The sequence below is a fragment of the Belonocnema kinseyi genome, chromosome 10 (assembly GCF_010883055.1).
Source record: "Belonocnema kinseyi isolate 2016_QV_RU_SX_M_011 chromosome 10, B_treatae_v1, whole genome shotgun sequence".
Classification (NCBI taxonomy): domain Eukaryota; kingdom Metazoa; phylum Arthropoda; class Insecta; order Hymenoptera; family Cynipidae; genus Belonocnema; species Belonocnema kinseyi.
Genome location: NC_046666.1, coordinates 66,240,515 through 66,255,209, shown reverse-complemented (window position 1 = coordinate 66,255,209; position 14,695 = coordinate 66,240,515). Strand labels below are relative to the sequence as shown.

The following is a 14,695-nucleotide window of genomic DNA, read 5'->3' as shown; positions in this document are numbered from 1 at the left end:
ACGAATTTTTAGCCGCTTTAGATTCTTCAGTCAATAAAGAAAAAAAATTGCATAAAAAATGTGGAATTTTCATGCCAGAAAGACGACTTTCTCACAAAACAGCTGAATTTTTAACCCTTAAATGACACTGGGGGTCCATTGGACCCCAGACCATTTTTGAACGAATATAAAAATTAGTAAATTCCATGAAGTTTTCGTGTTTTTTTTCAAAGTGTTAAAAATAAAATTTAAGTTACTAAACCGATTGATTCTTTAGAAGAGATGTTAAAGAATACAAAAAAAAAACTTCTGAACAAAAATATCAAAAATTTAACTTTTTACAACAGTTTAAAGACGTTGGGGTCCAAAAGACCCCAAGTGTCAGCTTTCAAACAGGTTTTACAGCAAGTAAACAATTTCATTTAACTGATTGAGAACCATCTGTACAATATGTTAATTTTTTTTAATACTTTTCAGAACTTCTAATTATTGTGGGCAATTTGATTCTTTCTTTTCTTCTTGAATAATAGTAAAATTCCACACATGTCAAGTTATCGAAATGCAATTAATGCATTAATGCATTTAATGAAAAATCAGAAAAGCGATAAAAAATCAGGACATTTTATAATGAATCGGGACACCTAGTCACCCTACAATAACTAGATGATTATTTAAATTTCTGCACACATTCCGGTTAAACATTTGTCTCCATAATTTAGATTTTTAATTCCAGCCTCCAAAAATAACACCCACGTTAAAAGAGAAACTCTTTCAGAATTCGATATCTTCAAGATATCCGAAAAATTTCCTACTTTTTAGGTTAAACGAGATTAGAAAATCCATGTCAGTGGCACACAAATTTTCGAAAATCTCAACTCTTATGTTAATATCATACATTTTATGCATCCTCACAAAATAATAGAAATAAAAAACTAACCTCTTAACTCAAAAATTGTTTGCTGAAACAAACTTGATTCAATTTTTCAATCCACGCTATGATTTTTCCAGTCCTTTCCAGTCGAGACTTGCCATTGACCTCCGAAACATAAAATTTGAATTTAGTATTGTCAGATTAGTTCAGTGTCTGAATAATCTCACTGACAAATTTTTAATGAAATTTAGTTATAAAGATATGCCAGGCTTATAACAAAAGCTAGATAAAATAATTAGGCGCCGAAAATGACGACAAAACGAAAGTTGACGAAAGCCGGCGTTGCCGATGACATTTGTGACAACGATATAATATCTTTGCAACGATGGAACGTTGCGTTTACGTTAAAAACAAAAGCACTCCACAAAAACGGGTGAAAATGACAGAAATTAAAATGCTAGGTATATAATTAGACAATATACTCACTTTTAAGAAGAAATATTCTTAAAATTCTGATGATATTTTACTCCAGAAGCCGGCTATTGCGCGTTCGTTCCACCTACAGGCAACCACACAGATACCAGACATTTCGTGTCAACTGATCAAAGATACAGGTCGTGACATCTGTAGGAAACAAAGGAACGCTTTATATTACCGATATTCACGTGGTAAATTCAAAAATATATTTCTCTGAGCGCCCTTGAATCTTTTTCGGGGTCGTTCGAGAATTAAGTCAGGCTATTTTTTAAACGTTTTCCGCACTTTGCCTTCTTCGTTACAGGGGATCACACAATGCCCCCCCCCCCTCAGGGTGACGTTACAAATGACACCTCCACCCATTTTCAGTGAAATTTGTTATTCAATTTCATTACTGATGAATGCCTAAAATATACTTTACTGTCTAAAATGCTATCAAAAAAATTAAAATAGGGTGCTTTGTCACGAAATATATTGAATTCAGTATGAAAATATCAAGCTTTCAAGTCAAAATATATTTCATTTTCAAAAAAAAGACTTGAATTTTCAAGCTAAACTCTCAATTAAAAATTTAATAGTTGAATTTTCAATTAAAAACTAAATATTATAAGTCAAAAATCAGTTCAAAAAATTAATTTTGAACTAAGAAAAAAAAATAAGTGAAAAAAAATGTTCAACCAAAAAGTATAATCTTTAACGAAAACAGATTAATAATTCTGAAACAAAAAATATAGTAGGCGAGAAAAAGAGGAGGTTTCTTTAAAACAAAGGGAAAACAGGAATTATTTAAAAAAGGGATTTGAAGATAGGTGAAACAGTTTGAAGTCTCTTAGATGCTTTACTTGTAAAATAAAATAACTAATGTAATATTTGTTTTATCAATCATTTAAAAAAATTGTAGTATGACATATTTTTTGAACGGGCCCTTTACAGTTTTGACGAAGAACTCAAAAGGTAAAATTAAATTAAAATAAAACAAAATTATGATTAGCAAAGAAAGTGATTCATAATTTAATTATATTTTATTTAATCAGATCATAAATGGAACATCAATGTTTTTTTTCCCGGACCCTATATACATAGATCCGAAATGTGGTGAATTTACTTGGTGGTAAAATGTCATTCCAGGCCAGTAAGTGTTATTTAAAATCACCAAACGATTTCCTAATTCTTTTTGAAGACTCCAGCATCCTATAATGAATAATTTGATAAAATTTATTATTTATTAATAGTGAATTTAATTTCTATAATTCAAAAGAAAATTCAGGGTCACCTTTTGGAACGTCTTCATCTATAGGGTCCAGAAAATCAAGCGAATAATTATAATCTGGCCTTGTTAACAAGTTAGTGTTCCATTTTCTTTGAGGCAATCTTGCATGAAGATAGGAATTTAATTGATCAGACTCATCGTACGTGAGTCCCTCAAAAGAGACATTTTCTTTAATGTCACCATTTGGATTTTTATACCAGCTTCCACGAGGAACCACCAATGCATCTTCATTTATCTGTTCTACTGTAGCTGCTAAACGATCTTCCTCTTTTAGTTCTTTTGTAGTGATTCCCTAAATTGGTTTTTAAGTAAAAGTAAAAAATCAAGTTTTCAATGCATCAAAATATTTTTTATATTATTTTTTCTAATTTCCCAGTAGTCGTTAAAACGTGGAATCGTCCATAAGCTTAGTTACTAATTTTAGGCAATTTTTAACCCCATCGCCTCCCTGGTTGACACCGTAGCATTAGCTAACAACCCCCTTCTCGCCCATACTCGAAAAGTTACATACCCCTAAATTCTATCAAAATATGAGAAAAAGGGTGACTTTTTGCGAAACTACGGTAAATAATGGATTCAATATGCAAACGCTTTATATGTATATCGAATTTTCCACAAAACAAAAATGGAACAATGAAATTTTCAGATGAAAAATTAATTTTAATTTTTGGAAAATGAATGAGGTTAATCTTGAAAAAATACGAATTTTTAAACAAACTAGTTTAACTTTCAATCAGGTAGATGAATTTTTAACTAAAAAAGTTGAATTTTTAACCACGAAATGTTCAACCAAAAAGATTAATTTTCCAGCAAGAATATTATTTTTTTACCAAAAACACGAATTTTCCACAAAATACATAAGTTTGGAATAAAATTGTTAAATTTGGAAACCAAAAGAAAAAAGGATTTGTAACGTTACACATTGGTAACATAATATATGGTCGGCCTCTTAATATAGAAAATTACGTCATTAAGTTTGTTGGGATCCTCGTTAGGTGAAAATGGTGGATTCAAATTGTGAACGATAGTAACAACAGATGGATCCCCTTCGAATTTATTGACTGCAAGAGGCGATAAAAATCTTCCACATTTGTTGGGTTTAGGCATTAATAACCAGTTCATACCGTCAGTGCTTTTTTAAAAATAAAAATATGTTTTAATTGTATGGTTCCTGAATAAATCAAATAAAATATTTATATTTTTTACCTGTAATAGTAGACCCGTCCATTGAGGCAATCTTTTTGATAGCCATAGGCAATTTGATAATCATTTTTCACACCATTGATTCTTCCCCAATAATAACAATTTCGAAAATGATTTTCCTGTTGTAAGATTAACAAAGAATTTTGAAGTAGCTGAGAATTTTCTGTACCTAAACATATTCCAGAATAACCTATAAGATCTAAACTTTCTAATAATCTAAGGCACTCCATATTAAGAATAATTAGTTTTCGAAAGAAGAGGAAAAAACAATTTATGAATTTTAAAATGCAGGTAAAAGTGACATTGATATTGATATTGCCTAGAAGGAACTTTTTACTTCAATCATTCGTATCTTATAAACAGTAAAGGCAATTAAAGCCAATGACATTTGTTACTCAGATGAAAATCACTTCGAAACATTGAACGAATTGAATTTAAAACTCTTTCCCGCGTGATTTTGTATCTGGAAAAATCCACCAACCAGCTTTGCTCTATGTTCCCCACCACTGCACAACGACGCAGCATCCCTATGCGTCGCAAAGCAAAAACCCAAATGCTCACGTCAAGCCGGAAAATGACAGTTGATGAATTTTTTCTACTTGTCACTAGTTATTAAAATATATTGTTAGTATATACATAAACACTAAAATAATTATTGTATTCCAATATTTGTTTCTATTGATAATCCTTTCTGCTGTAAGCAGAACCAAAACCAAAGTTTTGGGAATTTGGTCGCGAAAACGTTTGGCATCTAACGGTCTATTCAAACGTTTCATGCTTGTGACTTGGCTGTGTGAATTAGAATTTTTTGGGATAATATTCTATTTTTATCGACGATTTGGCTTTATTATTAATAGTTATTGGTTGCCTGCGAAAAACGTTTCACAAGCATGGCTTATTTAAAAAAAGCTACTAGAAATGCCAGAAACAAACAGACAGACAGGTACAAATTATTTTACTTACTTTGCATGGTTTTTTAAGCAAGCGTAAATGAAAGTCAAAAAACACAAATTGTGAAAATATTTTTCATTTTCTGAGCCACAATAGTGTCAATACTTGCTTGGATTTAGGGACCGTCCATAAACTATGTTACCAATTCCTAGGTGTGGAGGGGGTCAACCTTACAAATTTTCTGCACCATAAACTTTGCATATAAAAATTTTTGAATAAATAATTTTAATTCATCATAAAATTGATTTCTAAAGGTTCAAACATTATTGATAGAAGGGAAAATTTAAATTGTAAATGATTGTTTAATAATGGGAAATAATTCTGTTCTTAACATGTCGGCTACCACACTATAATTTGTAAATTTTCTTACATTTTTAAAGGGGTAGAAAAATTAAATTGTAGGCAAAAACTTATTTCAAATAACTCGGAAAAAATAGGAACTTTGGACTAATTATGAAAGATTTGAGATTTCTCGGAAAATATTAAACGGTTTATGTTTTATTTTAAAAAATAATTATTTTAATTTTTGAAGATTTCAAAATGTGTGGAAAAAGAATATCGAAGACTGGGGCCTTTTTTTTAAATTTTCAAGGATGCAAAACTTTTTTAGGTAAACTGCATTTTGTAGCACAATTGTGCAATTTCTCCATCTTAATACTTTTAGAAAAAATGGTAATATGTTCAAGAGACATTCAGAAATTTTGAAATGATAAAAAAATAATTAAAACCTGTAAAGATTTTTAGAGAATTTTGTGAGGTTTCACAAAAAGAAAAAAAACTTGTTATAGGTTCCTAGGGAAAATTAAAATAATTTCTTATTTCGAAACATTAATTTTAAGAGATTGTTTAAAAAAAAATTTAAACATTTCAAAAGATTTAAAAGATGGTTAAAGAAGAATGATTGGATTTTCATATTAGTTGTTCAACTAAAAATGAAGCTATTCCATTTTTGGTTGAAAACTAATTTTATAAATTGAAAATTGTTATTTTCTAGCTGAAAGTTAAACTTTTTGGTAAAAAATAATTTACCCTTTTTGGGGAAAAATTAATCTTCTTGGTGGAGAATTTAATCCTTTTTATGAAAAGTTCAACAATTTCGTGGAAAATTAAACTATTTAGTCGAACATTCAGGTTTAAAATTCGGCTATTTTGTAGATAGTTCGTCTTTTTGACTTAAAAATCTAACCATTGGAATGAAACTTCATATCTTTTATCGAGACTTAATTATTTTAATCTAATAAAAAAATTATTTAAATAAATTCAGTACATTTTAATTAGAGACATACAAACAAAACGCAACAAAAATCCAATAATTATTATGCAACTAAAATCTTTCTTTGGCATATTTAGTTTTCACTACACTGTGATTGTTGAAATGATTCTACTTTTAAAATTGAACCAGTTTCGTAAACATAAAACTTTTTCGAAGCAAAATTTATATACTAGAAATTAAGGCAAAAATTATTTGAAATAATAATTTTTAAATGTAATGTTTCTTGCCATTATTCTTATTACTGCGAAAATGTATTTAAGTATCAAATTTATTTAAATTATATTTGCCTACTATACAAAAATCTACAGCTGTGTAAGGTTTCTTACAATTTATAATAATATTTTTCGTACAAACAGATTAATTGAAAAATAACAAAAAAGGCATCAAATAATAAAAAATTTAATTTAATTGCATATACGTAATTGAAAAATAATTTGTAAAGAACTTTTTACGATTAAAAATTTTGTTCATTAATTAAAAAATTGGCGACAACAATTTTTTCGACTACATTGGTATTGTTTACTCATCAATTGTACTCCTTTAAAATAAAATAATGTTTTAAGATTAATGCAAGATTTATCATTAGTTCTAAATAAAATAAAACAACATTTTTATTTAAAATTAATAAATTTTTTATTTTTATTAGTTCACAACTAAGATATTAATCAAAAAATAATACTTCCAATTGTAAAACTGCGTACCTACAAAATATTGTGCACTTTTCACAGATTTAATAAAATTCACTGATGATGGCCACCATTGTGTGCCGAAACGTTTGAAACAACTTAATTTGCTTCAATTCACCTGACCCTAAAGCCAACAACTTACATCAACAATTTCTTCGAAATTTATTTTTGAGGGTCAATTAAAGATATTTTAAACTCAAACGTGAAGCATTTATTTCTTAATGATTTCACAAAGACTTCAATAATTTGACAATGATTTCACAAGGAGCTTAAAATATTTAACAAATATTTCAAAGATGTCAATAGATTTCACAAGATTTCAATAATTTGCAAAGATTTTACAAAGTTCAAAACATTTCAATTATTTGACAAAGATTCCACAAAGATTTCAAAAGAATTGACAATAGTTTATCAAAAATTTCACTAAAAGTCCAAAATATTTCAATAATGTTATAAAGAGTTTAATGATTTCATAAAAACTTCAAAGACTCCACAAGGATATCAATGATTTCACAAAAGCTTCATAAAGAGTTAAATAATTTCACAAAGATGTTAAAAGATTTCACCAATATTTCACAAGCCTACTCAATGATTTTATTAAGTTTATAAAGATTTCACAGAGTTCCAAAAATTTCCATGAAATTTCCAATATATTTCAAAATATTTTGTAAGGCTTTCAATTTTTTGACAATAATTTCACTCAGAGTTTAAGTAATTCAAAAAGATTCCACAAATATTTAAATGATCTCGCAAGGATTTCATTGATTTTACAAGGATTTCACAGAGTTCAAAAGATTTAAATGATTTCACAATGATTACATTTTTCTTTTAATGACATGATCAAGATTGAGTAAATTCAAAAGATTTCACAAAGAGTGTGGAGATTTCAAAATATTTTACAAAGAGGCTTGTACATGGTATTTCAAGATTCATCAACCCCTCAGGTTTTTCTAACAGTTTGTGTCTTTCTTTGAATAAAATCTCATAAAAAATATTATTTGCAGCTTTCAAAGAGGCGAAAAACATGCACAAACCGAGATTACATTCAACGAACTCGATATCAATATTCTGAAGGAGAGAATAAAATTACTAGAAATTGAAAACGTTAAATTGAAGAAAGAAAATGCAGCGTTGAAAAATGGTTCTAAACCACTGAACGGTGTAAAAGATAGCAAAGCTTTGGTAACTGTAAGTCCAGTGAAGCAGAATCTTCCAATTTTTAATGGTAGACATAAAGGTTGCAACTGCAAGGGAAACTGTGCCAACAAAATATGCGGATGTATGAAAAGAGACCTACAGTGCAGCGAAAGCTGTAAATGTAACGCGAAATCGTGCCAAAATAAGGTGTGTATTTTTTATCATTGTCTCCTTTTTTTCATCTCTGACATTGTTTCTCTTAAATATTTACGTACGGAAGATTCTAATGAAATTTTTAGTTGCAGAACAAAGAAAATTATGGAGCACTTAGACAAGATCCTCCGCCAAAGGAAGTTCCAAAAAATTCTGATATTGCAGACTACTTATCAGGCTTATCAATGAAAGAGCGTCAGCCAATCGAGTCTGTAAGTTCAGTCGATGACATTTTTTATGATGCAAGTGATCCAGACCTCGAGAACTTGATCGTCAACTTGGACGCGGTGAGGAAATTAACTTTTAATACCGATGAGGACTCCCCTGAAAAGGAAAATCAGTTATCATCGATTCAGGAAAACGATGAACAATCATCTCAGAGTCCAGCACTGAAAGATGAACCAGTGAAGACACTCACAAACAATAATGGAAAGGGAAAAAAAGGATCTTCTACCGAAATTAATGCAGAGCAGAATGACGATGGCAGTAAACTGAAGAAGACTAGGAAGAAATCAGCTTCGAGTAAAGAGAGTGCCGCGAATGCTAAGAAGCAAAGAAAGGGAAGTAAGTCGAAGTGCACTGCTTCCGTTGAAATAGAAACTGAGGAAAAGCTTCCAGAAGAGTTGATTGAAAACCCGAAAGTAAATTCTAGGTCCAGAAAACTTCGCGGAGCATCGCAAACTGAAGAACAAGATGAGAAAAAAGATGAAGAGCAGATTAAAAATCGAATACCTGACAAAGTCAAACCAGCTGCTAAATCTGAGAAGGATGATTCAAAAACTCTAAACTTGCAAAGGAGCAGAACATCTGGATTAGCATCGAGTAGGGAGAGTATCTCGAATATGAAACTACCAAAGGATTGGAGGAAAATGAGATCGAGTGTTTCCGTTGAAAAAATTGTAGAAGCAGCTGACAACAAAGATTTGAAAAGCACGAAGGGTAAAAAGAGTCAAGGAAATTTGTTAAAAACTATCGTCCGCAAAGCGACGAGAGCAGTGTCGAATGAAGAAATTCTACGAGGAGCCGTTCCACCGATAGGGAAAGGATTAAGAAGATCAGTTTCAAATGGAGAAATAAAAACAAACTCGATGCAAAACTCAAAGTTGAGTGCAAAGTCGAAAACAAATGTAAATGAGATTGAAGGTCCGAAAGCGAAAATTTTAAATCGATCGTTGTCCAGCGATTCTTTGTCCAAGAAGCCATTCAAAAAATTGATATCTAGGGTTTCATCCAGTTTTCGCAAATCAAATTCTGTGGAAATTGAGGAAAAGGCTTGGACGAAAAATGAGTTGCAAACGTCCCAGAATTTAACTCTAACAAGTGTAAATGAGACTGGGAATGAGTTGGATGCTACATTCGTTTCTAAGGGAACTGCAGACAAAGTAAATGTTCTAAAAGCAACTCTACTCTTTCTGAATCTAGGTTTAGATTTTCTAGAATTTACTTTAGAAAAATAAAGATTGATCAACTTTTTTCTTTTTTTTTAGAGTTTGATATTTGATCCAATGCAGCCTACTCGGCAACTTTTAAGAAGTCCCATTCCTGCAGTCGCTGTTTCACAAACACCCCAACCTTATGACAGATATTCGCCACCGATTTATGGCAGATATTTTAATCAAATGGAAATCAAAGTTGGAAGTCCACCGCCTGAAATTTTACAAGGTAAAAATATTTTATATATGTTATCATTTTGGCTATGAGTTTTGTTAATTGTTTAAATTTTAATATTTAAGAAGTAATTCTCTAAATTTAAAGCGTATCGCGTGATTAAGAAGATTGAAAATAAGTTTAATTTCCACTATTTTTTCTTCTTTAAGTTCATCTTATTATCTTAAAAGAAAACTAAAAACGCTTGAAATTGAAAAAACTTGTCAAAAAAGCGTTTCAAGTTGATCCACTGTAAATATAAATTATTGAATTATTTTTAAAATTTCACTGTAGCTCTAGTATTAAAATTTGAAAAATAAGTGGTTGTAAGTCCTTTCAAAATCAAGCAATTGGCCAATTTTATCGGCAAAAATAGAATATTTGAAAAAAAAATGAATTTAACCAAAAAAACAATTTTAAACAGCATAGTTGAATGCAAAAATTAAATTCTGACAAAAATAAATGAATTTTCAAACCAAAAAGACGAATTATCAACGAAAAAAATTAACTTCCATATCACACAAAACCGGAACAAAAAATTGGATTTTTCAACAGCATAGTTTAATTTTCAAGCACAGAGATGAATTTTCAACTTAAGTGATCAATGTTAAATCAAAAGAATGAATTTTTAACTAAATAGTTGCATTTTCAACTAAAAAAGATCAATTTTCATGCAAATAATTATTATTTTCAACAAAAAAAATATTAATTTTCAACCAGAGATTAATTTCTAACTAAAGCGGTGAGTCTTCAACCAAAAGAATGTATTTTTATTTTAACAAACTTGACTTTCAACTAAGTGGTTAAATTTTGCGTCAAAAAGATTTTAATTTTACCAAAATGTACAAAATTAATTTAGAACTAAAAAGTTGCACTTTAAACTAAAAGTGATACATGTTGACACAAAAAGAATTCTTTTTAACCAAAAAGCAAAATTAATTTTCAACACAGTATTTACAATTTCAAACTAAGAAAGGAATTTTCAAATAAAAAAATTAATTTCAATTCCACATAAAAGTGAATTTTTAACCATTTTTCATCGAAAAGATCCACTTTCAACTAGTAATCATTCTTGAACCAAAAAATTGAATTTTTAACAAAGTTGACTTTAAACTAAGTAGTTAAATTTTCAACAAGAAAAGATTTTAATTTTACCGAATCTACGAATTTTCAACAAAATAGTTGAATCAACAACCTAAAAAATAGTTTTTTAACTAAATATTTGCATTTTTAACTAAAAAGATAAATTTTCATGCAAAAAAAATGATTTTCAACCAAGAAAATAAAATAATTTTCAGCCCAATATGTAAATTTTCAACCAAAGAGATCAATTTTCAACTAAAGTGATGATTCTTCAACCAAAGTAATTAATTCTTGTTTTTTAACAAAGTTGACTTTCAACTAAGTGGTTAGATTTTCCGCCAAAAAAGATTTTTATTTTACCAAAACTGCGAAATTCCAAAAAATATTTTAATCTTCAACCTAAAAAATTAATTTCCAACTAAACAACTGCATTTTAATCTAAAAAAGATACATTTTTATACAAACAAAAAATTAAATATTTTAAAAAAGCATAATTAATTTTTAACACAGTTTCCATTTCACACAAAAATAAATTTGCAACTATTTTTAACCGAAGAGATCAATTTTCAATTAAAAAACATAAGTTTTCAACTAAGAATTGAAAAGTTAACTTTCGAACAAAACAAAAAATTATTTTCAACAATAAAAAAAGAAGAATTGTCAAAACTATATTCTAATTTTAAACCAGAGATGAATTGCCAAGTAAAATGCAGAATTTTCGACTGGCAAATTTAATTTTTAACAAAGTGGTTCAACTTTTAACTACGTAGTTAAATCTAAACCAAAACAGATTAATTTTCAGTCAAGAAGTTGTCTTTTTAACCGAAAAGATGAAATTGCTAGCAAAGGAGATGAATTTTCAGGAAAAAGATCGAGAATTTAAAATTCCCGAATTAAAAAATTCTCGACAGTTTTCGATATTACAGTATTAGAAAATTTCCGGTAATAGAACATTCCTTAAATTAAATGGCCGACATATGTGACATTGTAAAATTGCCGACCATAGGGAAATTCACGAATTATCAAATTTCTTATTCGAAAAGTTTATAGGGTCGGATATTTTATATTTTTATAATTTCAGCAATTTTATTGTTTAGAATTTTGCAGTGGTTCCATTAACTTTAAACTTGGACATAACCATTTTAATTATTCAATGAAAAGTGTTGTTAGTTTGTAAGTGACCATGTTGAATTTTGATGTACAAATAATAATTGAATAATTATTAATTTAAAACGACTTAAAATTATAATAATTTAACTTCTATCTTAAATAATGTTTAATTTAAAATTTCTGAAAAATGATATAATTTTGTACATTAACAAACTTATTAGTTGATTCTTCAGCGTAAAGAGTTGAAAATGATAGCGGCATTCTTTTGAATGCCAATGATACTATTAAATCTGATCGTTTCAAATAAATGAACAAACTAGTTTATAAATATTTTTATTTTGTATATATGTTTTCTTTTTTTTTAGAACTATGTAAAGAGGAAGTCGATCCTGAAACGTTTTACTCAAAGCTCGTTGAATGTCGAAAATGTAAACGAAAGTTCTTCCCTCATCGAATACAATTGCATGAAGCTTTATGCCACAATTACTAAAGGGTGCGAGGCATTTATCTTTAAGAATTAACTCTTTTGTTAGAACGCGAAACGTGCTTAGTATGTATAATCTTTATTAGGAATTTCTATTTTTTTTTTAATAAACGCGAGTTGACCTTACGAATTGATATTCCATGTCCTTAGATTAATAATGAAAAAGACTCTAGTGATATTTTGTATACTTTTTGTGAATCGTACATTGACTGTATCTGTTTTCTACTACACATTGTTCACTATATATTATCCAGTTATCGATATTTTTTTAAGTGTTGTAATAACTGAGTTAAACATTTTTAAAAACACAGGTGCAGATATGAAATTTTGAGACTGAATGATTGCGAAAATTCTGCATCTCTGTAAAAAGATTATTTGATTATCTGCACTTTTTATATTTTTTGTACTTTATCCAATAATAAAGAGAAAATGAGTTTGATACAAAAAAAAATTATCAAAATTATTTAATGTTAATGATTTATTTTATTTTAGAATAAGAAATAATAATAGTCTACCAGTTTTGCCAAATTTGCAAGTTTAATGTTTTAAAGTCTTCTAAATTCTTTCTAAATTTCATAATATATCAAGTTCTTTGCGATTATTTTTAATTGTTTGAAATTGTAGAACATGATAAAATTAATAATTTGAAACTAATATTTTTGAAATAAATATATTTTATGGTTTTATACTTACTAGGTTTCTTTAATTTTCTTTTTTAGTTAATACGGTTTCAAATCTTTTTTGACTTCACATACTTGGAATAAAGAACAAATGTCTTAACCTTTTTCACTTCTCATATTATTTATTGATTTAAAATTTCTTGAGTCTATGAATTCCCTAAATGCACTGAAATCCTTGAATTCATGGAATATTCGTAATTCATTGAATTCCTTAACTTCCCTCCAATTCTTGAATATCATGGATTCGTTGAATTCCTTTACTTATTTGGAATACTTGATTATTCAGAATTCTGGACACCTGGAATATTCTGAATTCTGGAAATTCCTAGAATTCTCTTAACTCTTTCAATTCTTGCAAATCGCTCAATTTATTGTATTCGTTTATTGCTATGAAATTCCTGCATTCCTTAATATTCCGAATTCTTGAAGTTCAATTAAATTCTCTAAATTTCTATTTGGGTTGATTTTATTTTAAAAATTAATTGAGAAATCATACAGTTATTATTGTTATAAAAAAAACATAGTTTAAATATAATAGTTTAATCACGCAAAGTACGTTGTTTCATTTTTGATCGAATTGAAGCTGTCATTTTTCAGAATAAATACCTATTTTGGAACGAACTCTATAAGAATAATTTTATTTTTTAAGCGCCGTATCACAGTGTCCGTCCACTTAGTACCGCCACAAAGTCAAATTATAAAATGAAATATGCCATATTTTTTTGCTAATTTTATGCTAAAAAAATATTTTTTGCTCTCTAAACTTGGAAGAAAAGAGTTGCGTCGCTAGCAGGACGCCCACTCACTAAAAATTATTATAATGCAATAAACGATAAGTGGAGATTCTTTTGCTCTATGATGACATATATTACGTTTCTCAAAAAACAACCCCTAAGTCTTGGACAACTATCCCCCCCCCCCCCCCCCCCCCCCCCCCCCCGTGATCAAAAACAAATTAATTACATGACACTTGAAAATTTCCGTCTCATAATTTCCCCAAAACTATCCTTTCACGTGAACGTATGTAGCAGAACATTTACATGTATGAAAAAAGCATTAAAAATAATCAAACTTAGAAGACACTTTTAGTTCATATTTTTTTTCTTCTTCTTTTTGCTCTTTGATAATATATAATTCGTTTCCGTAAAACTACTTCTAAGTCATACATACCTACCCCTCGTGATCAGAAACGTTTAAAAAATGGAAAACTACCTTCAACAATGTGAAAATGATTTAGAATTCCAAATTAATTACATGATACTTGAAAATTTCCGCCTCTTCATAATTTTCCTGAAAAACTACCCTTCCACGTGAACGTATGCAGCGAAAGATATATATGTATGAAAGAAGGATAAAAATAATAGAACTTAGAAGATACTGTTAGCTGATATTTTTTCCCTTTTTTTTGCTCTTTGATAATATATCATACGTTCCCGAAAAACTACCCCCCAAATCAAAAATACGTACGCCTTGTGATCAGAAACGTTTTTAAAGATGGAAAACCACCTTGAACAATGTAAAAATGATTAATAACTTCAAATTGCTTACATGACATTTGAAAACTTCTCCCTTTTTATAATTTCTCCGAAAAAGTGCCCTTCCACGTGAGCGTATGCAGCCGAAAATATGTA

The 14,695-nt window shown here is 28.9% G+C and overlaps 2 protein-coding genes across 2 annotated transcripts; one reads left to right on the top strand and one right to left on the bottom strand.

Moving 5' to 3' along the window:
• Nucleotides 1-2,357: 2,357 nt before the first annotated feature.
• Nucleotides 2,358-4,159, bottom strand: LOC117182357 (radial spoke head protein 9 homolog). Its single transcript, XM_033375540.1, has 4 exons — nucleotides 3,804-4,159; nucleotides 3,564-3,729; nucleotides 2,601-2,889; nucleotides 2,358-2,518 (listed from the first exon to the last, which is right to left on the bottom strand). The coding sequence occupies exons 1-4, from the start codon at nucleotides 4,028-4,030 to the stop codon at nucleotides 2,358-2,360; spliced, it is 843 nt and encodes a 280-aa protein (XP_033231431.1). The 5' UTR covers nucleotides 4,031-4,159.
• A 207-nt stretch (nucleotides 4,160-4,366) lies between these two features.
• LOC117182356 (altered inheritance of mitochondria protein 21-like) lies at nucleotides 4,367-12,813 on the top strand. Its single transcript, XM_033375539.1, has 5 exons — nucleotides 4,367-4,743; nucleotides 7,715-8,054; nucleotides 8,147-9,442; nucleotides 9,548-9,722; nucleotides 12,266-12,813. Exons 1-5 carry the CDS (start codon nucleotides 4,691-4,693, stop codon nucleotides 12,388-12,390), a joined length of 1,989 nt encoding a protein of 662 aa, XP_033231430.1. The 5' UTR covers nucleotides 4,367-4,690; the 3' UTR covers nucleotides 12,391-12,813.
• Nucleotides 12,814-14,695: the final 1,882 nt, after the last annotated feature.